Genomic DNA, 24,549 nt, shown 5'->3' on the forward strand with positions numbered 1-24,549 from the left:
CATAAATGTCACTCATCATACCCTTCCCTAAGCTTTAATGAGACAACATGCTCAAACATAAATCAAATAATCCATGGGAGGGAAAAAGAAAGAAATCATTCCAACCAACCAACACATGTCCAACAAGTCACTAACCATTAAAGAAAGAGCAAGGAAAGATATTACTAGATATAGGTAGGTGTAATTACCTGCAAATGACCCAATTTAACCTTTCAAAGTTAATTTGCTCCAAAGCTATGCCTCATATGCCATATGTTAGAAAGGAGGAGTCAATCTTCCTTAGTTCTTTATCTAATACTGATGCACCAAAGTATGCCAAGTCATGTACCTAGCAAAGGGCACACAAACATCTCCATGTGAGAAATATACTAAAAGAAAAGAAAGTGAAAAAAATAAAACACGAGTTACTTCCTGAAAAAGGCTTGCTTAAGGTCCTAGCATGACCGCTCTAATAAAATAATATTACAATGAACAGAAGAGTTTGTCAAATGCACTTCTAAACATTACATAGGACAAATGATAGGCAAATGACAAATTCCCAAGTAGCATGGGAAAGAATTCAACAAGCCCCCCTAGGTGAGTGAATTCCTACGTACGCCTACGCATAAGAAGTTATTTCGTAGGAAATACTAATTCCCATGATGTCAAACAAACACTTTTGAACAGTTTTTATGCAATTAGGAAGGAAATTTAGTTCATGCTAAAACAAAAATTAAATGAATGTTTATTAAGAGAAGATAAATTATATGCTTCCTTCAAGTACCTTTTTAGTATCTTGTCGCAATGCCTTTAAAGTTTCTACATACTCACAGGAATTCTTAACCAACTATATGTTGGGTGCAAACTGCAATGAACAATACAACCTTGATTGGGTGCACTCTATATCACAAACTATTAATTTCAGTGCAAAAAAAATCATAAAAGACATCAAAGACTGGAGATTTTGCCAAAGAGTATAGTTTTAAAAATATATATGTATAACCAATTTTCACAGGTTATTTTAATTTTCTCTCACGTATATGATTACTTTACTACACTAAGGACAAGCCTCCTATTATTATTATTATTATTATTATTATTATTATTATTGTTATTATTATTATTATTATTATTATTATTATTATTCATCCATTACCCCCCAAGTTTTTAAACGAGTACTAAAATCCTAAGTAGTCAATCGGCACAAGTTATTCTTTAATCTTTGGTAAATTTTTAAAATTTAATTTCTATCTCTGCGTTGAATACATGCATTTGGTTATTTGTCTTTTTTTTCATAATTTCATTAAATTAGGATATTAGTTGGTGTTATGATGATTTGTTGAATTTTTTATGTTATTTGGTTGAATTTGTATTAATTTGTGTTGTTAAATTTCGATTTATTTTGCCAAACATATTCCATCTGTTGCAATTTATCATGATCATATCATTACAAAATAAGTTAGAAAAAAGTAATTAGGGAGCACAAGATAAGTATAATAAAGTAATTATATAAGTTAAAGTAGATTAAAATAAAGGGTGAAAATTGGATTATTTACACTTTTTCAGCAAAATCTTCATCCTTTGATGTCATTTTTCTACACTAAACTTAATAGTTTGTGATGTAGTGTACACCTGATTAAGGTTGTGCTATTTTCTACACTCAACCCATAGTTGGTGTTATAAAGGCCAATTTTGCCTAAAAAATAAACTCATATTATCTCCATCCTATATCGTTTGCTCATTTTCTTGCAATTTAATTTGGGCCAGTAAAAAAAAATTGTTTTTACTAATGTACCATGTATTTTGATAATGTATAGGGTTCCAGATTAAGGGCTTAAGAGGTTGATGAAGTCAAAAATAGGGATTAATGGTTAAGGTTGAAAATGGAAAATTGATCAACTAAGATTGAGCACTGATAAAGATTGAAGATGAAGCTTTTTACTTTTCGTATGGCTTGGAAAATATAATGTAATTTCTTGTTGCTAAGTAAATCTTAATAAAATAATTTGTTTAATCTTACCTTTTATCTCATAAAACTAAACAACTTGCTAATAAATTGTTAATTAAAATTAGTATTGACGACTTTAGATTAATCAACTAACATATCACTGGCGAGGCTGTTTTTTGTTAACATAGTCAACTATACCCAAACATAATCGACTGTAACCGATAACTACAATATAATCGACTATAACCGACGACTAAGCTAGAATTTATACGGGAGAGGGGAAAGTAACCCCTTGCTTGAAGCCTCCTCTTTCTTTGCTCGTAACCCTGCTCAGCGAACTTTTTATTATCAACAAACTATCTTTGGCTGTTGATTTCATCAACCTCGTCATCAAAGCTCAAAGTTATTCATGTATGATATGCCATCACATAGACATGCCCTCATTAAAACTGGTAAGAGTTGTTAGTCACAAGTTTCCAGGTTGTATCTTTCTCGGACTTGGCAGAAAAAAGACTCACTAATCAATATATGAGTAAACCTTATCAAAAACTGTAACAGCTATACATAAACAAATATTAAGGCTCACTCGGTTACTCCCTTCCCACTTTGGTAGCAATCAGCAAATTTACAGCCTATTGATGTTGCTCATAGACACATACTCTCGTACCCAAAATACTGAGAAATACAAACATCTCCAGTGATACACGATGAAGCATGAAGAACCTGTTTCCGAGCAAAAAATGTCTCAAGGGTACCACTGTGCCCTAATCAGAAGTACATGAGCTGTGCAACTCCACTGACAATTAATACCCATTTGATCTATGGCTTGATTTGTAGCATTATGCAAGTTTGCAATTGCTATGATGAATTGCTTCCATATACACCGATAAAACATAGTGCCGAGCTCTTGATGTTCAGCAGTTGACAGTACCTATCATACTGCTAAGATTCTGGGAATCAGTTTGTCTCACCGACTATGCAATGCAGCAGGCGATGCAAATCATCACCACAAGGCTTGGCATGTCTTAGGTCCTGTGAAGTGGTGCAGGGTATATGTCCAATGGTTGGTAACGTAACTGCTCGTTATGAGGCAAAGGACCATCCTTCAAATAATAGAAACATAATTTAGTAAACATAATCAAGAGATGAAGAAATGAGAATAAGCTTACACCCACATGTAGCAAACTAAAATATCGACTTAATATGTCAATTCAAAGCAGGAAATTTACATGGACCACAACATTTTCAAAATTATGACCAAATTTTAATTTTCAACACAATACACTAGATCACATTTCTTAGATATGTTTGATAGCCTGTTCAAGAAAAAAAAAAAAAAAAAAAAATCCATGTAAACTAGGTACAAGTATTGCTAATGTCATCTCATATTGTCCTCTACCACTCTTTCACCAGCTTTGCAGTAAGCACACAATCAAACCCTGAATTTTGGATCCATCCTTACTCACCCTTACAAGATTGTATAGTGTCCCTTTATATCCCTTTCATTCCGGTCATACTTAGATTATACCCACTTCATTAATTATATTCACCATTACAAAGGACCATGCAGTTAGGAAGGATATGAAGAATATGGATTTGTATGAAAACGAGGTATTTGATCGTAAGGGATGGAGTATGAAGATTTTTGTGGATGACTACACGAGATAATCACTTTTGGTTCATGTAGCCAACCCCATTTATGGGTTTAAGGCTTTGATTGATTGATTGATCATTACAAAGGCACAATTGACAAAATTGGTGCTTCCAAATGCTAGGTAAAAAGTATATACAAGGTATATGTCTTAAAGCTATCTACATCCCTTTCAACCTTGCACTTAATTTAGTTGTTTATTATTCAGTATTTTCATACATTCTTTTGACATGATTTTATACTAACGTATAAAAAAAATGCTATATTGACTTATCGCATGTATGATTTCAACATTAACATTTCATAATTTACAGAGCTAAATTTTTCCCAGTGAGTATTTTTAATATAAGACCTAATGGAGGCATTAAGCTACTAGGTTACATTATTAAATAATGGAGAGGGTGATCAAAAATGAGAATGAGGAATTGTATACATTTCTAAGAAAACCAAATGGGTCTGTCTAATGATATGTACCTAGAAAAAGGAAAAAAACAAAAGAAGGCTGATCAATTTGTCTCAATTTTTAAATTGTTTCAATTCCCAAAATTGATTAGCAAGTTATGAAGCAATGCAATTAGCAAAAGACATTCGAGTACAATCACAATATTCACCATCTTGTCCGACTCTATCAGCAACTTACACAAGAAGATTGCTTGTAAACCAAAGATACCATCCATCTTTGACTGACATTCAATGATTAGCCCCGTTTTGTTTTGTTTCAAGTAACATGGTTATAAATCTCATATGTGGTCACAACAACGGTCTGAAGCCACTTTTGTGGCAATGCAGGTGGCATGAGGTTGTAACTGATGCGGGTGGATGTAACTTAGTGGAGGAAGTTGAAGAAGTTCCACGTGTGTGTCGTGAAACATAGTTATGCTAAGCTCCTTTGGTGGTCACCTCTTGGGATAGACCATCATCAAACTCAAGTGATATTTTTACTTGCTTAGAATAAAGCTCAAAGGGTTCTAAGTATTGACTAAGAGATAAAAAATAATTTGTAGACAGAAAGGCTTGTGCTTGATAAAAAAAATGCATTACTCAACTTCAATCAGCCATATCATCTTCACTATAAGGAATTTTCAACCAATTTAAATGGGAGATGAAAGTAGAGTCCGAGAAATTCCCAATGATAGGTCATATGCCCAATTTGAGTAAGAAATGAAGAAGTCGTGAGCAATCAAAATTGAGCTGCAGAACCGCTGGAGCAACTTTCTTGAGTGACCGATCCATCTTGATTTGGAATTTTTGGCATAAGCTTTGGAGCGTCCGCTTCGACCCTCTGTAGCGGTTTTTCTTCTATCTTTTAGTTGCTTTCTTGTTTTTAATCTGTCATTCATCTTGTAATCATAGGTTTTTAAGTTCTAGAGTTGCAAAGCTTGTTGTTTTTCAAAACTTTTGCCTAATTTTGAATCTAATGAGATTTTATGTCCCTCTACCATAGTCTTTGTTGACCCTTTGTAATTATTGAAAACTTCGTAATTGCATCCCCAAATATCTGCTCTACTTTTTGTTAAACTAAGATTAAACCTTTATTGCATTAAACTTGATGATCAATGTGATAAGAGACTAGGGCCCCGTTCTTTAGAGCTTATGCTATCAAATCTGCTCCGCTAAAAAGAAATCTGCTCTGCTCTGCTTTCAAATAATAATTAATATTCAATAATAATAATCAAAATTATATTGATGATAATAATTTATTATTTTAAATAATAATCATAATTATCAATATTTAAATAATTATAATAATTATTAACATAAATAATAATTAATATTTATTAATCATAATAATAATTTTTAAAGTTTAAATTAATTAAATATAAAATATTATCTTTTAATATTATGAATTTTACCTAAATATATGACAAATTTTAGCACATAATTAAAAAATATATATTTTTAAAAATTCAAACAAACCGTGCATCGCACGGGCTTCATCTAGTATTTAATAATTCAAACTATTAAGAATTAATATTTGATAATATTATTAATTAATAATTTCTAATAATCTTAAAAATTCTGTCAAAAAAATAAATAATAATAATAACAAGTAATAACAATTTTTTTTATATAAACATTTGATATTAGAATCACAATGTATAGAAACCTTTTATGTGGGTATTGATTGTAACTTCATTGAGTTGAATTATTTTTCAAATCTTTCCATGTATGAATTAAAAAAAAAAAAAGAGGTTGTTTTCAAGAAGGTTTTTTTGTATATTTTTATAGTTTTCAAATCTTTCCATATGATAATAATAATTATAATAATAACAATAATTATAACAACAACAATAATAATAATAGTAATAATAATAACAGTAATAATAATAACAATAATAATAATAATAATCATAATAATAATAATAATAATAACAGTAATAATAACAATAATAATAATATAATAATAATAACATTAATAACAGTATTAATAATAATAATAATAATAATAGTAGTAATAATAATAATAATAGTAAATAACATAATAATAATAATAATAATAATAATAATAATAGTATTAAAAATAATAAATAACATAATAATAATAAAAAAAAACATTAATAACAGTATTAATAATAATAATAATAATAAATAACATAATAATAATAATAACATTAATAATAATAATAATAATAATAATAATAAATACCATAATAATAATAATAATAATATTATTAAAAGTATTAATAATAATGTTGAAACATGCTCGACTCGGCTCTGCTATCCTAAAATCTGCTCTGCTCTACTCTACTGACCCCTGCTGCCAGAAGCTCAAAAGAACAGGGCCTAAGAGTTTATCTTTATTGTTTTCTGTCTTCGCCACTTTAAGTTTGAAGCTTTGATTGGAAATTTGGGTTTTTGGATTATTTCATATCAGTAACTACCTAACATTTCCTGAACAATGTGGACGCGATGTAGTAATGTGAGATATGACAAAGATTTGATACCATGCCTAAGAAGCAAAAATTGATGATTTTTTTTTTTTTTTTTTATTATTATTAGTGAAAATGATTAAGCAGATTGTCATTTGTTTGAAGTGTATTGGGTTCTATATTTTAACTGTTTTGGGTGATTTGTAGGATTCATTGGATATTACAGAAGAACAATAGTAAAGAGATACAAAGTTTTCTTTAAGAAAAAGGAAATTTAATTTTTGGGAAAACTAATATAGAAACTATGACAATCACAACATCAAAACAATAGGGGTGCTAAGATAAGACATAAAGATTATATCATATAGATGCAAAGCATCAAATAATAAGAAAATCACAATCTTTTATAGTATTGCATCAGCAAAGCGTATAACTTAAAACATAACAGTTAAATTTGAGAGGAAACAGGAAATAAACATGGCATAAAAAGTAAAAAAAAAAATATTACCTCATCTAAATTAATTTGGAATGGTTGTACAAAATCTTCAAACATTATTGGAGAGAGTTTGTTCATTCTATCCTCAACATCCTGGATGACAGAAGATAAAGATATTAAAGGCAGTGAGCCTTCATGATTACTATAAGACTGTAAGATTAAGATATTTAGACGAATCAATCATTACTCACTCGTTTACTGTAGTAAAAATACTTTTAAAAAGCCAAGAAAGAGGAGTAGGGGGGATACAACAGTGAATAGCTAGGACCCTATTAAAGGTTTCCCTCTTTTCAATCCACAAAACTAACAAACAAAAAATAAAGTGGAATTATAGATGGTGAGCTTCAGTTTATCGTGGAAATTATATTTTCATTTCCATGGTAATCCTGTGTTTAGCTTAACATGAATTTGTGACCTAAGCAAATTACATCAAAATTCCATTAAGTAATTTAACTTTTTAGGAAACTCCAGATGCTAACCTCCAGTTTTGCAAAAAATTTTATCGTGGAAGTTTCAAAACACAAGTCAAAAAAAAAAAAAAAAAAAAAAAAAAAAAAAAGACAAATAAATAATTTCCTCAATGAACTCTCTCTCTTTCCCCCTCTCTCTCACTTCTTTTTCAACCCCCTTCCTCTGCTATATTGGACTTCTGATGAAAAGCAATAATCTAAGACGGGGGATATGATGGCAGCAATGGTGACAGTAAGGTGTGTTGATTATTGGATTGGCTGGTTGGGTGGTGGCCAGTTATCAAAAGTAAGGTCACTATGAAAAAAAAAAAAACCCACCATATCAATCTAAGATTTTTCCCAAAAGTAAACAGTTACTGATGTATTTTATCACTTGAATTTAAGGGAACGACCAATGCTCCATAAAGCCTACAAAAGCGTGCCAGGCTGCCGGACATTGTAGGAACCCGTTGGAATTAAATAATGATTTTACAAGTTTGTTTTTTGAAGAAAGTATTAGTTGTATTTAAGATTTTAAGAAACTCAATAACCTTTCAAACATCAGATTTTGTAGAAACAAGTAAAACTTACTAATCCGGTGATTCTGGATTTTTCCAGCAGCTCCCTGGAAATCGCATCAAGTATATGTCTATTTTCCTTCAAGCCCTTCATTGCCAGTTCTTCAGTCTCTTCAATGTACTGTCAAATAGGTCCAATTATACGAGAGTATGAAAAGTGAATAAACATGTCAATAATGAACAAACATCAAGTTGGGAAAATTCAAACTACAAGAGAGAATACACTTATACACCCTCCTCTACTCCATCAATGACTTCCCTTATTGCCACATAATATTAAGGTGGAACTTCTTTTGGCTTTGTGAAGTGGACCTTTCTCTCTTGATGATGGTTGTCGCCAAGCCCATATATATAACACCATGTATTCATTTACCTTTTTAATCTTCCTACTTATAGTTTATTCATTCTTGGCAAATGAAATTCTCTTTGTTAACTCTCCTTATCCCACTACATTCTCTCTTTTTATCTATATATACTTCATCCGTTTTTTTTAGATGCATCACTTTCCTTTTAAATTATTAAATTCTCTCCATCTCTCTCATATCACATGGGTCCTCTTTTTTCTCTCTCTCAATCTCTCTCATCTCCAAAAACTGTCTAGGCGTCCGTGTTTTTGCAAATTATGCATCTAAAAAAGGAGGAAGTCTATAAGGATGACATTTTTCCTCTTTCAATCTATGCATTTCATTTTGTTCTTATAGAAGCCAAAAAATTCTCACAGCCCTTCCCACAACTGTTCCTCTTAAAAAAACCTCATTGTTAACCCTCCTAAACAATGGAAAAGGCCAAATTAACATTGTTCCTTTATAATCATACAATTACTACCTTATTTCAATAATAAACAAACAAAAGGTCTAATCCTGCCTCAAATTTAATTTCCCTTAGTTTAAAAATCAGAAAAATGAATTTAACACACCATATCTCAATTCACAAAATACAATTTCCCGTTTAATTTGTACTACTATATAATAATATCAATGTGTCTAGACTCTAGACAACTCTCTCTCTCTCTTACTAGCAAAGTAAATAAATAAATAAAAGGGGGGGGGGGGGGGGGGGCGCTCATATCCACTAACTCTTTATTTTCTTGGTTTCTATTCCTACAATAAGTAGAAAGATCAAAACAATAGTGGGAGTTTTTCATTGATTTAACCCCTAATTAATTGCACATGAACTAAGTTAAAATAACTTATATAGTTGTCTCTTTATGTTCCAACAAAGTTTCTCTCATACATACAAAAAGTGAATTTAAATTTAAAGTTCACACGCCCATATATTGATCAAAACATAGTTTTAATTTTTGAAAAAAAAGATATACTACATATGGATCTTATTTATATATCATTTCACAAATTTTTCTAATGGTATATAGATGTACTACAAGTTATATTTGATTTTACAAAACATAGTTATTTGTAATGATTTATAGAAAATCATTTTTCTTATTAAAGTCTTTTCAAAATCATCAAACTCTTTTATTACGTTATTAATTTCTATATGAAATTAATCCATCGGTCTCTATATGTTCTTAATTTGACAGTAATTTTTATGAGAAAATCACTGCTCAACCTAAAAACTGTTAGAAACAAAGGGAGTAATATTATAACATGACATGCTTATGTGGGCTATCTAGACTCTTGAAAAATTACTCGAACATTCAATATTTTTTAATTATCATAATGTTAGGTTATGCACATACAATTATGTAGCATAGATTTGTTTGGTAGATAAGTAAAAAGTAGTCATAAAAATTTAATTAAAGAAGAAACAGTTTGTGGTGGAGTCCATATCAGATGAAATGTGAAGAAATAGAGTAAGATACTCCCTCCGTTTTTTAATACTTGCTCCATTTCTCCTCGACACGTATGCTGACGCTAATCATTGATCAATAATACATTTAATTATCAATAAGTATAAATTCTAACAATTGAAAATTGATAATCTATGCATTGAGATGATTCCAACAAATACCCACAAGACTATATATATTTTTTTCTTATGTATAAATCACAAACATTAGTCAAAGTAGGACAACTGAATAGTGCAAAAAGTAGAAACAGAGTAAGTTTTTAAAAACATAGGGAGTAATAATTAGTGGTAGGGGTCACATCACATAGTTGGAGTGAGTTAGGTTAGGATAATGATTTGAGTACCAACCAAAATAGTATACAAGACAATTGTTAGAGGACGGAGGTTATATAAAGTAACACCATCGAGAACATATACGGATTATTTTTGTATTGTTAAAAAAAATAGCATAAAAGTCAATGATATTAATTAGAACAACTTTTGTATTAAATTAATAGTATTAAGAATTTTTATAGAGAAAAATAAATAAATACCCTTGTTAATTCTCGAGTGAAGAGTTCAGATATTTCAAGCGTCATCTCTGCAGGAATTACATGTGGATCATCCCACTATCAAATAGTACAATGAGTCAGTAAAATTGAAAATGACAATAAATTATTGATTTTAAAAATTACTCCGTATAAAATAAAATAAAAGTAAACAAAAGTATAAAAACTTTAAAGAAAGCAAACCTTGTATCGTAACAATTCACCATCTGGATTATCTGGATGGTCCACAAGACCAATTTTTTTTGTTAATGCTGTTAATCCTAACCTAGCATTTCTTGGGCTAATAACCATCTCCCTAGCAATCTGAACAAAGCAATTCGTACAAATAAAATTTGTAAACATATATTGAAGCAATATAATAGAACATAAGCACTTAACCACGCATAAAGGAGATTAACAAATGGGGAAAGGGGGAGCACAAGCAACATCAAACTTGTCAAGTGTTTAGGAGAATCAGGCAAAGGAACAGGGAGCACACAAGCAGGATTGTGTGTAAGGAAGGCAGAAGATGAAAAATATAATATCATCATGAAGATTCCAACAGAAAGTTGCAGCATAAAAAATTTAAAAAAAAAAAATCAAAAACTTTTCAAAATATTATAGAGACATGCCCTCTAGTTTCTAATTTTTTTTTTAGGAAAACCAAATCCGCCAGAGGAAAAGACGGAGAGAGAACAGAGGGACAGGGAGTGAGTACAAGGGTGCTGGGCAGGAAAGAACATGGAAGACTGAAAAATGTAAAATTTTAAGATCACGTATGGTCACAACAAAAGGGAGGAAACAAAGGAAGAATTTAGGAGGTAAATCCCTCTTAGTTAAAAGACATTAGGCAGATCATCTTTTTTTTTTTTTTTTGTTTTTTTTTTTTTTTTGTTATTGAAGTATATTATAAGATACCATACCAAACCATGACTACACCTAAACAATAATCTGTAAGCTATAACCTTTGTGATCTTTTCTAGATCATCTTTTCCTCCATCAGTTACATCATCACCATATACAATGCGCTCAGCACATCGGCCTCCATGAGCCACAATCATTTGCATCATCATGTAACCAAATGTTGTGTATCCTTGGTCCACCATATCTTCCCTTGGATAAAAGACAGATATAGCTGTTTCCTGTCCATGTTAAGAGATATTAGATCGGATACTAAGAATCACAAAAATCAAAATTTCACCCAAATGACTTATTCAAACTCCTACCTTACCACCGGGCAATAGCTGAGAAAAAGCATGCCAATCAAATCTTGGAAATAGATGAGCTAATACTACATGACCAGCTTCATGCACAGCTAGCAGACTCTTTTTTTCAAGTGATACCTATGATACAACATGTCAGCTTTTATCCAAGAAAACCATCTACTGGTAATAGCTCGACAACATGCTAAAACTTACACTTTGTTCACATTTTTGTTGCTCCTCCTCGGTGAGCAACACACCCATACCCTCCAGTAATTGCTTGTCTAAGACATCAACAATGTCTTGTTGGGAAATCATAGAATGCCCTTTCCTCACCTGCATGCCATTTTGTCAGTGATTGAAATGAAAGGCTAATATAAAAGTCTAAAAGCTGCATACACAAGAAATATTCGGATGCGCGCACACTCAGAGAGAGTACGACTGAAGACAGACACACAGAGAAAGAAAGAACATGAAATTGCTAATAAGCCACCCTCATTACCAAGATGATGTGTCTTGAGTTCTTGATTCATATCTGGCCATAAGATGAATCATGATAAAAAAAAAAAGAGCTTTTTTATTTATAAGAATCAATCAATTAATATAATGTATATATTTCCTTATAACTCACTCTGTTTTTTATTGTTTGTCCCATTTGGAACCTTAAGAGAACCCGTTAAAAATGGAAATAACAATTTATAGATTTTTTGCACTTCAAAACATAGTCATGTGGGATCTTGTTACATTCATCTCGGTTTTTAGTTTTTAAATACATAATAACTGTTTTTTTTTTTTCTAATTATGTTAGTTTCTAAAATATTACCACAATAATGCTTTAGAAGGAAATTCGGACAATTAAGATATAAATAAAGTACACATTAGTCACCATATTTGCATTATTCCAAAAATAAAAAAAATAAAAAAATAAAAAAAATACATGGGAGAATAATATCAAATCATGTAAAATACAACTAATATTACCATGTGAAGGGATATTTACCCCTATGCATTATTATGGTAGAGGCTAATTATTAATGAAATTTTTCTTCCCCTTGGGAAAAAACAAAAAAACAAAAACTATGCATTTACGAAATTTCATATAAGACCATACAAGAAGGCCTCTAAACTTTGAAATTACGTTTGAAAGATTGTAAGGAAGACACTGAAGCTGTATTAGTAATTATGTAATATCGAAGTTGTAGTAACAGTTGGGCGAAAAACACCTTTAATATACAAACGCACGCATCACGTGCATTTAAGATAAAGGAAAATATCCATATAACTATAATGGTACTATTAATATAATTCCTCCATTAATTTTTATTTGTCCCCATTTAGAATCTTCAATTTTAGGAGAGAAACTTTAGATATAGAGTATGAACAATTTTTAATAAATATAAAAACAAACATATTCATGTGGAATCTTGTTAGATTAATCTTAACACAAAATTTATAAATATAAAAAAATTATTTGAAGGGATTGATATTCAAATATGTGCATCATAAACTATGAAAAAAAGAAATGGGACAAATAAAAAGGTAAGGAGGGAATATTATTTGACATTTAGTATACCTATTAAATTAGTGGAACTTATTAGAGCTTATTAGACATGGTTGGACCGATTGGAAGGAATACACACATCTATATAGAACCCACCCATTATTGTTGCTACTTTGAAACTAAACTTGATTTCGCTATGTAATTTGAACTGAAAACTTAAGAAGATAGGTTTAAGAACACATTAACACATGCTTAGTTATATAGGAACTCCAAGACTTTGTGCTACTAAAATTAACTTGTAGGAAATGGAGTAAAAATAAATGCAACATAAATATGAAGTGATATGAACACCACATGCATAAAATAAATAAATAGTTAATAACTTACAGACATAATTCCTGCTTCATTGACAAGATTTCGGATATCAGCCCCAGAATAGCCAACGGTGCGAAAGACAAGCTGTGGAATGAAATTAAATCAGAGGTATACTAGTACCCACAATTTAGACAGCTAGGCAATGAAATAATACCACAGGTTAAAATGATATATAGATCTTTTTTGTAGGATAAAAATAAGTATAAGTAGTTTAAAGTGGTACTCCCTATGTTCTTTATTTTATCTTCGTATTTATTATTCATATAACATGAAGTACTAAGTTGAAAGTGGGTCCCTTTTTTTTACTTTTAACATAGGACAAAGAAATTTGTTGAGAAACATTGATATTATAATAGGAAAAATAGAAATATATAATCCCACCTCACGAATATTCCAAAACAATCCCACCTTTGACATGGATCTTCTTTTAAAGATCCAAGACCCGTTGGCAACCGGTTAACTTAAGTTATATGCCACGTGTCGATTTTCAATGGGGTTTTCTTTTCAATAATTAAAAAAAATAGTTTTGTTTTAAAAAAAATCAAGCCACCCATTCCCCACCCCTGCGCCACCTCTGGCTTGAACAACCACTGCTTCCCCTCCACATCCACATCCTCGCCTTCCCTCACAACCCCAACCCCGTCTCTTTCTTCCACTTAGCCATGAACTAATGTCATACGGGTTCAATCAGATCAGAGCAGCGAAAAAGGGAAAAGGGGAGGATGAGGTGGGGGTTGGGGGTGATGTTTTCCGGTTTTGAAGGTGGGTGTTTCGGGGTTGGTGTTTTTGGTGGAGAATAGGGTTGTCTGTGTGGGCAAGGGAGTTTTCGGGGATAGGGGTAGGGGTTATGGGTCTCCGGATAGTTAGGTGGTTTTCCGGCGTCGGAAGGGGTTTTCTCGGGATCAGGGTTGGGATTTCGAGGTTGTTATTAAGAGTTTTTGTGGCGTGGCAGGGGATTTCGTGCTGGTTGGGGGGAGGTTTTGGGATTAGTGATTGAGCTACTGGTTCAGGGGTTTTGGGGTTGGATGTGATTCCATTTCAGGCGGCAGTGGGTGGAGCTGTGGTGGTTATTGTGGTAGGTAGCCATGAAAGGGGGTTGGGAGGTAGAAGGAAAGAGATTAAAAAACACACACACACACATTTTAACCTGTTTTAAGTGATTGTAGGTTACATGGATCTTTAAAAGAAGATCCATGTCAAAGGTGGGATTGTTTGGGAATCCAAGCAAAGGAGGGATTATTTATTTCCTTTTTTTAATTATAATATAGTTTGATGTAGAACATTTGGTGGGCTAAGAAGCTATGTTACTCGGACTCTTCATTTCACCTCACGTATCGGTGTCGGACCCTTGACATTCGGACATGGGTATGACGCCCAGACACTTCACTTTTAGTTCAAAATCATGGAATTTTTTCACAAAATAACCGAGTCGGACGCTTGGACACGTACCTATGTTGGACATGGGTACCCGAGTCCAAGTAACATAGCTAAGAAATGATAAAAGTGGAAATATTCTTTACTATAAAAGGAATAAAGCAAAAGTAAGAATATTAAAAAAATTAAAAAATAAAAAAAAAAGAACTCTCAAAACGAAATAAAAAAAAAAAAATTAAAACTGAGTATAATGGATACGACAAACCACAAAGGTAACTTTCAGATCCACCACAATAAAATTTGCATAAAAAAACTAACATCAAACGCAATATATTTGCCACATCCTTTGCATAATCCCAACAAAGCTAGTTCACATTTGAAAAGTTACACCCGTTATCTGAAACAGCTTAGCATTATTAACATCACAAAATGAATTCAGCTTGTAAAATCAACAAATTTCACTATTGGTTGTTGAAGCTTTCTTGATACTTAACTGACTCATCCTGGTCGTAACGAATGAATCTCATAAATTCACTTACCTTTCCAAAGTCAACATCTTCAGCCAGCTGCTTCCCTGAACTATGCACCCCAAAGATTTGCACACGCTGCTTTGCATCGGGCAATCCAATGTACAAACGACGGTCTATTCGTCCAGCACGAACAAATTCTATGTCTAATTCATCTGGCCTGTTAGTTGCGCAGATGAAAATAACTGCTTGTCTAAGAGAGAACCGGTCAACCCCAGTCTTCACTTTGCTGCAAAACATAAAACAAATAGTTACATACATTATGTGTAATCCCCCGTATTAATTAAATATTTTATAAATGGAATTTTATTTTATTTATAATATTTATTTGTTATTTTCCGGAATTTAATTTCAAAAGTTTCAAATTATTAATCTGGGTCGAAAATTATTTGAACAAATTATTTTATGCACCTTTATTCTACAATTTATGTCCAATCAAACAAGCCTAACTCATTTGTTTACTTAATTGACCCATTATTTTTATGAGGCCCAATCTTTCTATTTACCCTACAATTGTCTCCTATAAATACCCCATGAATCCCCAAAAATTTCCCACACAAAAAGGTTAGTCTTATTTTCTCCTTTGTTTTATTAATTTGTATAATTATAATTATTGATTTATGGGTTTTGATTTTATTGTTTGAAATTAATTTAATTAGTATCAAATTATATTTTGATGATTAAATTTGATAATTTCATAAGTGTCATAATTTTCAGATTTTGTAAATTTTATAACCTAGGGTTTTTAATTATTGAAAATCATGATTTTAGGGTTTTTATGAACAATTGAGTTAGGGCTTTTATAGTAATGATGTTTTGAAATTTTGGTGATTATAACTAATGATTAGTTTAACTTAATTCCACATTATTTTGAACATATAAATTCGTGTTTTAATATTCAAATTTCCGTTCATTAATATTAATCTCGTTTTAATCCCGATCAGGTTCTGAACTCATCCGATTTTGACAAAAAAGTAGTGTTTTCCATGTGGAATCAACGTTTTAAGAAAGACTCACTACCTTGGGTAGAGAGCACCACCCTCTCGTGGCCAAATTCAGCTTCTAATTATGATTTTCGGACAGTTTTTTATTTTAACGAAGTTTTTTTATACTTAAAATATTATCCTTGAGATTGATTAATAAAATTAATTATGTTTAAAGTTAATTAAGCATAAATATATGTTTTTATTGAAGTTTTAAGTGCTGGAATTAGTTTCTAAGTACTACTTTTGATGTTTTATAAAAAGGGCTTAATCACCCATTAAAAAGGGAGATTATTAGGGGTTTCAAAATAATTTTAAGATTTTTATTAAACTTTAAAATTGCTGTAATTTCATGTATAAAAGTGTATTTTAAGGTTTTTATGAAGAAAATTTAAAAAACTATATATAAGCCTTTAATTTTAACTAAAGGGAAGGTTTTAAAGTGTTGTTTGATTTTGATTTTGAAGGTTTTAAAGTAAGTCAGTATTGCTGTAAATTTGATTGATTGGGTATTGATTGAGATGTTATTATTTGGTTTAGGAGAGGAGTTTATTGAAGGTGATTTCTAGTTAGTAAAGTGGCATACTAATTCGTTTGTTCAAGGTACGTACAAGTTACGAAACCTTGTTTTTAGGTGCATGTTTAAGAACGGATTGAGAACTTAGTATCATGTATAGGGATGACTGAGTTAAATTGTTTGGTTATACATTGTGAATTTCGTATGACGTGCACTATTTTATATTACAAGAATTATTTGTGCTCTAATTATGCAAGGTGCGCTTAGAGGCAAAGGTATGTGATTTGTGGAATGATTTATTTATTACTCATTCATGATTATTGAAATAGGATGAGTAACGGAAGAATTCAAGTCTTATAAGACGAGGTTAAGGTTTTGGGGTGGCTTATGCACTCAAGGTGTTTATACACCGAGGTAGTTAATGGAATAAATAATAAATGTTGCTTGTCACTAAAAACAAGAATTGAAATTGGAAAGTTGTTTTACTTGATTGAATTGATATTGGATTGATTGTATTGTTTGCATATGAGTCATCACCAAGTCTAAACCTGTAAATCACGTAAAGTGCAAGATGGATGAGCAATAAAACTCTAGATTGGTGCACTTCTGGAGTAATGACAATCAGGAGTACACGGGGTATTAGCCGTATACTTTTATCGAGGCCGTTTGATCTACGAGTCCCCTATTTCAAATATTTTTCAAAACTAGGAGTTAGGTGAGATCTCATACTAATTACGGTCACGGAGTCGCGCCCGTGGTCGTTGGAAAGGAGGCATGGGGTTTTTCTTTTATTGATGTTCCAAATGGAACATGGGTTGGACAACCTTGTTTATTGTTAAATCCTATTAAATAAATAAATGAGTTAGTTAATATCAACTAGTGAAGTCTTAATAAATTTGATATTTGAGTCATGTGTTGAGTCTATGATTTAATGATGCTTATGCTTGATTATTAGTAGCATGATAGGTATTTCTTAATTTATTTCGCAGCTTGTATGTACTCAGCTTTGCTGATTGTGTGTTTTTGTGTGTGTCTTTCTTTGGTCATGGCCTTCGCCTTTCAATGACCCTGTGACGATCCAATTTTTACACTTGTAATATTGGGGAGCAGATTAACCACAGGTTGTTACATACGCAGGGTTGTGGGATTTTGAGTAGAGAGTTTGTTATTATTCGCAGTTTATTTCTTTTCATAAGTTTGAATTTATTTAAACTCTGGTTTTATTTATTTTCTACTTTTGTGGGGTTTTGAATAAGGGCCTTAATGGTTCCATCTTGTATCACTTAATTTGGTTTTATTTGTTGGTTTTGAAACTTATTTATAACTGAGTTAGTTTTTCCGCTGCTAATTTCTAATAAAGCCTTAACGTTTGAACACGTGGCGGTAGCACGCCAGTAGTTCGCTTGAGTAGTTCTCTTGAATATTGTTCAGGGTCCTCACATGTTTAAAGAGAGAATTATTGGGGTGTTACATTATGAATAAAACAAGACATATTCCAAGTGTTGCTGCCTGTTTTTAGTTCTTTTCAGATAAAATTTTAAAATCTCATCTAATCAGCAAAAAAGAATTACAGTTAACTACTCCCTCCGTCCCCGAAAGAACGACCTTTTTGGGTTAATTTCGCGGGTATTAATAAAGTTAAATAAAAAGAAGAAAAAGTATTTTGGAAAGATAAATTTACATGGGGTTTGTAAAAAAGTAGAGAGAGAAAATAATAAAAGTACATGAAAAAACAAAATTTTATATGGGGAAGCTAATTTTGCACAAATATTGTTGTAAATTGGTGGGTATCTTAATGCAAATGGATCGATCATATTGGGACTAAAATTAGGCCAAAAGGGTCGAATTTTTTTGGAGACGGAGTATTTATTGGAGTTGATGCATTCATAATATTTCAACTGCCAGAACCAAATCGAAACCTTCATGAAGAAAAATGAGCCCACACGAAGTTGTTCAAAACCATGAATCTGCCTCACATACAAATTACCCAAGTTTTAATGTTATGGTGTTACCTATGTCTCTAACCCATGGATGTTGGGTACTATGTCCATGCAGAACCTTGGCAGAGGCCTACTTAAGTTTCCTAGCTATAAGAAATCATGTGCAGTCGTGCAGAGCGTACAAGCAACGAGCTGTAGGAAGTTTAACAGTATCACGAAAAGTCAAAAACCATCAGTGGGGTAATTGTGTAATTCACCTTGATACCCCGAAGTGGTCCTCACATATTCTAGGAAGAGGAGAGGCACCAAAGCAAGTGGCAACGGTCTCACAGCAGGAACAGAGCAGTCAAAACAACAACAGACCACACTCAAGAGAACCACTGACCTGGCAGCAGCAGAGAATGAGCAAATGACAGCAGCGCCAGAAGACAAATGAAGCAGGCACTAGAATCATCTTTGGGATGTGTGATGTAAATATATAAAAGGAAGAGAGCACTGAGATAGGCAGGCAATTTGTGAGTGAATTTTAGTAGAGGCTGGTAGCCTAAAGTTACCGTAGGAGATTTGTGGGCTAAACCCACTATTTGTAAGAAAACTTTTGGCTTGAACTTGAATAAAAAAAATCTGTCTTTCTTCCCCAAATTGGCTTGTGTGTGTTAGATTATTTGTATCTGGCTTGAATCTATTACTTATTGACAATCATAAACCTTCACACCAAACTTAATTTCCATTAGCACTTTAGCCAGCAAGGGTTATCCTTTTAGTCAGACTATTATTTTACATCAACGGACATCCATATTTATTTTCGCCTTGATGTATACAAATTGGAGACACTAGTAAAATATCCGCTAGACAGCCAGAATCTCACTTTTGCCAACTAGTGAATGGACACACTCAAAGTCACAAATTCAGCAGACAGCTTATTGTCTTTACACCAAATTTAATATTCTTTAGCACTTTAGCAAACTAGTGACTAATAAGAGAGTGTTGAACATTCTGGCCATACAAATGTCAGACGACTCGGACCGAGAGAAACCAACAAAAAGCATCAATGTGGTAGTTGAGAAAGGAAATGGACAACTAGAAAATAATGAGCCTTTGGCCCAATAGACAATATTTTTCTTGCTAGTAACACTGGAAGGACGCAACTCGAAGAAAATCTTACTAATTAAGCTTGGAAATAGCCTACTTGAGAATGCAGTTGAGTTCACGACTAAGATGTCAATAAGGGGGTATTTCTACCAGATGATGCAAAAACTAGGTTGTCATACTGTTTCTATACACAAGTTTATTCGAAATTAGTTGTTTATTAAGCTGAGCTGTTTGGGAGAGTATATTTACAAACTCGGGAATTGTATAGAGCACAATATTTATAACCATGTTGGACATCATACGTTTCAATCAATGATGTATCACAGACCGATGAAAACCTGCTCAGGTACTCAAAGCACACTCAAGTATCAATTGATAAGTTGGATCAATTGTTGAAGGGAGAAGTAACATTTAAAGTGGGAGTGGAGGACTTTTACACATAGGTGGGGGAAAGGACTTTTACAAATCAAAGATATTAACAGTCAAACCCATGTTTAAATATAGCTAGTGTGTTGCTTAGAAAAAAAAAATGAGTAAAACTAACGCACTAATGAAAGTCTCATCTACATTATATTGACTCTCTTGCCCGTACCCATTAGGAACACTCAAAGATGCAAATCTTGCACAAGACTAGCACTCGTTTGGCCAATAGATAAGAGAATGTCACACATTACAATCAAAGTCGGATGATGATAAATGTTGCTTCTAATATAGTATTGATATTAAATTAAAATACTATTACATCAAATTTTATAAGAAATGTAAAAGTTTTACTTTATTATCTCAAAATCTATAACAATATTAAACTACAGCACCCCGCAGCCCAAATAAGCTACTACAAGAGTTTTTCTTCAATCTAAATAAATTTGGGACTTAGTTGCATATACATTGAGAAAATAGGGATGCTTAGGACACTCAATGAATTTTGCTAGACACTCGGATTTGAGATGGGGAACAAGGATTTGTAGTCCTCCACTTTACCACTCGGCAATGCCGCCAAAACGATACAAAATACACTATACTTAAGTAGTCCCTTTAGGGGGTATTACTGCACTTCTTTTTTTATTTGTTGGACTAGAATCGATATTCAAAATCATTCCATTCAAAATATTTAAATTCTGTTGAAGTGTCGGATTCCTAAATTCTCATAGGGATCTCCTGTTCTAGAGCTTGTTATATAATTTTTACTGATTCCAAAAAAAAAAAAAAAAAAAAAAAAAAAAAAGGCTAATGAATCTCCTTTTTTCCATTGGACTTCCCAATCAAATTTGTCATAGACTCATAACATTCATAATGATCAACTTTATGAAGGTCCCATTGTATCCCGGAAGATTGCGGATTATCCATGTAATATACCAAGAGAAATCCTTAAAATATGATCTTTCACCCCCACTATAAGGCAACACACATAAGGGTTTTATTTAAAAGGGGAAATAAAGGAAAGGGAAAGAAAAAATAAGTACCCTGATGCTCATAAGTGTTGTTTCGTTGGCCTTTTTCCGGTTCTTTTCATTTTAAGCTCCTTCCAAACTCCTCAAAACTTATTCCCTCGCCCCCTTCCACCAAATACTTGATTAACTTGGAAGCCTCGATCTTTCCTCCCCCCACCCCACACACACTAAATAAGTCCCAAGATGCTCATAAATGTTGTTGGGTTGGCCTTTTTCGGTGTTTTTCATTTTAAGCACTTTCCAAACTCCTCCAAACTTATTCCCTCGCCCCCCGTCCCCCAATAAAGTCCAACATTCAACATAATTGACTTGGAATCCTTCATCTTTCTTCCCCCCCCCATAAAGTCAAACATTCAACATAACTTACCCAACATCATGTTCTCCATGCCTCAACCAACCTAAGCACACATGGCCATAAAGCACTAATACTAACATCTCCTTCACAAACTTCCTTATCACCACCACCGATCCAAAAACATGTAGCCTATCCATTTTAATCAATTACACCACCAACTACAACCTTTTCTCTACCTTAGATCAACCACCACAACCACCTTCCTGTGATGGATCCGGTCAACCATATTCTCGAGTCTACACTAGGAGAGCAGGAAGGCACCAAGAACAACAAAGGGCAGCAACACCTTAGAGCATTTCGAGATTTGAAGACTCCAATTAAGTAGAAGACAAAGTTAATTAAGAAGAGAAGAAGGAAAGAAAGCAGCTCTACTTCTATTATGTTTTTAATGGTTTTTCCATTTGTGTTTAAGTAAGTCACATGTAAACCTTAAAGTCAGCTTTGACCTCCAGTAATCTTGTATAAGTAAAATAGTTTAGTCATTGTAGAAGGCGTCTTGAAATGTGTAAGGCAAAAACAAGAGAGTGGCTACCTAAAGTGGCTTGGAGATTTATAGCCTCAAGCTACTAAACTATCCTTTGTAATCCTTTGACTAATTAAATGAAAAATCAGCCCTTCTTCCATTAATTGAATCACTTCAGTCCAAATTCATTGTAATTAAATACAGTCTATTACAACTTGGTATCATAGCGGTCGATCATGGCGGGACAGTCAGACGCGGTGGATGAGAAACTCAAGGAGACCAGGACGCTTCCACGCTTCCATTGGTCGAGCAGTGGCTGAAGCGGTGAGCTGAGCCATGGCTGACACCCAGAACAACATCACCGAACACTACACGTTTTTTATTTTAAGCGGAGCGAAAACGGCCGGAGAAAGACAGAGTCAGACTCGAAGGGCGGGTCGACCGCTTCCGAAAAGACCATGAGGTTCAGGCCACTTGGCGGCGAAGGAGCTGGAGAAGTTGAGGGAGGAGATGCGCGCCGCCCTGGCCTCGGCCACACAACCCCGACCACAGCCACCTCCGCCACCTCCCCCATTGCAACTGACCATTCCAGTGAGGTCAACAACGAAAATCATAGCGAAAACGAGGTGAGAACCCCTAGAGAGATTTGGCATGCCTGAATGGAAGAGGAGAGAACCCAGAGGGTGGCTCGACGGTGAATAGTTTAATGGTGGTGGAGATAACTGTTGGAAGCACAAAAAGCTTGAGATGCCGACATTTGAAGGAAAGGATCATAACAATCGGGTGATGCGCGCGACAATGTATTTCGATTTTTATTAGTTGTCGGAGGAGGACAAGGTGTCGACCGCCGTGGTTGCAATGGACGGGCCGCTTTACAGTGGTTTCATTGGAAAAATAAGAGGAGGCCGTTGGGAGGATGGGTGGATCTCACGGACCGATTGTTGAGGGAGTTCCGACCTTCGAACGACGGCAGCCTCCATAAACAATGTTGGCCGTCGAACAAACGACGACGGTGGAGGAATACCGCCTGAAATTCATCGAACTCGCTTTTCCCCACGAGGATATTCCGGAAAGCTTAATGCTAGGACAATTCGTGAATGGGCTGAAGGATGAGATTAAGGCCAAATTGAGGTTGTTGAGTCTTGGGAGTTTGGAGAAAGCAATGGACTTAGCAAGAAGGATTAAATGGCGGAAAGAGTGTGGGCCTTGGAATGCTGGACCAAGCAATTTTTGGCCTAGCCCGGTCGCAATCAGTGGGCCGAAGCAGCGAGGGCCTCATACAATCGTATGGGCTGCCAAATGGGGGTTCTAGTTTGAGTTGGGCAAGGGCCCCTGAGTCCCAAGGATCTGCTAGTGTTGGTCTACCCACTCCAACCCAGCAACCCCAAAGATCGAGCACAGGTCCGAGAAGGCTCACGGAGAGTGAATTGCTAGACAAACGAACCAAGGGACTTTGTTTCCGTTGTGACGAACGTTGGGGCATGGGACACCGGTGTAAACGGAAAGGAATTGAGTGTGTTATTGGTCGAGAATGAAGAAGAGGAGGAGTTTGAGGAAGGAGGAGATGTTGAGCTCGAATTAAAAGATGATGAGCCTTCATTAGGAGTCTCACTTTGCTCGGTGGTTAGCATTTTAAACCCAAAGACGATGAAATTGTTAGGAAAGGTGAAGGGGCGGGTCATAGTGGTGATGATTGATCCGAGAGCAACCCATAACTTTATCTCGATGGCGGTGGTGGAAGCAATGAAAATTCCCATAACGGAGGGGGACGAGTTCGGAGTATCCTTAGGTAATGGATTGTGAAAGGAAAAGGGATGTGTTAAGCGGTGAAAGTATGGTTGGAAGGTGGTATAACCGTGGTGGAAGACTTTCTACCACTTGGGCTAGGAAATGCCGATGTGATACTCGGGGTGCAATGGTTAGAAAAGCTTGGGACCGTCACTACGAACTGGAAGACTCACGAAATGAAGTTCACGGTGGCCGGCGTACCCGTGAAACTCATCGGAGATGCCTTGTTGGAAACGGACAAGATCTCACTTAAGGCCATGTTTCGAATTTTGGGCAAGGAAAGGAATGAGCTGTTGGTGGAAATAAATCAAGTAGAACAAATGGAAGTTGGGCCAGAAGGAGAAGTTGGGCCCAATTCCAAGGCCAACCCACCAGAATTTTTGAAGTCCACTTTGGAGCAATTTGCTAAAGTCTTTAACATGCCTACGGGACTCCCACCATCAAGAGGCCACGAACACTCAATCATTTTGAAGGAAGGCAGCGACCCCGTTAGCGTGAGACCGTATCGATATCCACAAATACAAAAGATGATTGAAAAATTAATTCGAGAAATGTTGGAAGCCGGTATTATCAAGCCCTCAACTAGTCCGTTTTCGAGCTCGGTTTTGCTTGTCAAGAAGAAAGATGGATCGTGGTGGTTTTGTGTAGATTACCGCACCCTCAGCAAGGAAACG

The 24,549-nt window shown here is 34.0% G+C and overlaps 1 protein-coding gene across 2 annotated transcripts in view; it reads right to left on the minus strand.

Moving 5' to 3' along the window:
• Positions 1 to 2,099: 2,099 nt before the first annotated feature.
• LOC110728741 (ATP-dependent zinc metalloprotease FTSH 12, chloroplastic-like) overlaps positions 2,100 to 24,549 on the minus strand; it is a 35,009-nt gene continuing 12,559 nt past the window's right edge. For both annotated transcript variants that reach the window (XM_021908388.1, XM_021908389.1), the window contains 10 exons: positions 15,299 to 15,515; positions 13,398 to 13,469; positions 11,726 to 11,845; positions 11,534 to 11,650; positions 11,273 to 11,449; positions 10,512 to 10,631; positions 10,314 to 10,388; positions 7,985 to 8,092; positions 6,957 to 7,037; positions 2,100 to 3,030 (listed from right to left, as the gene is read on the minus strand). In XM_021908388.1, the coding sequence (XP_021764080.1) occupies positions 2,953 to 3,030; positions 6,957 to 7,037; positions 7,985 to 8,092; positions 10,314 to 10,388; positions 10,512 to 10,631; positions 11,273 to 11,449; positions 11,534 to 11,650; positions 11,726 to 11,845; positions 13,398 to 13,469; positions 15,299 to 15,515 (1,165 nt within the window). In that variant the 3' untranslated portion in view covers positions 2,100 to 2,952. The remainder of the gene's footprint in view (positions 3,031 to 6,956; positions 7,038 to 7,984; positions 8,093 to 10,313; positions 10,389 to 10,511; positions 10,632 to 11,272; positions 11,450 to 11,533; positions 11,651 to 11,725; positions 11,846 to 13,397; positions 13,470 to 15,298; positions 15,516 to 24,549) is intronic.

Source organism: Chenopodium quinoa, unplaced genomic scaffold, assembly GCF_001683475.1.
Source record: "Chenopodium quinoa cultivar QQ74 unplaced genomic scaffold, ASM168347v1, whole genome shotgun sequence".
Lineage (NCBI taxonomy): Eukaryota > Viridiplantae > Streptophyta > Magnoliopsida > Caryophyllales > Amaranthaceae > Chenopodium > Chenopodium quinoa.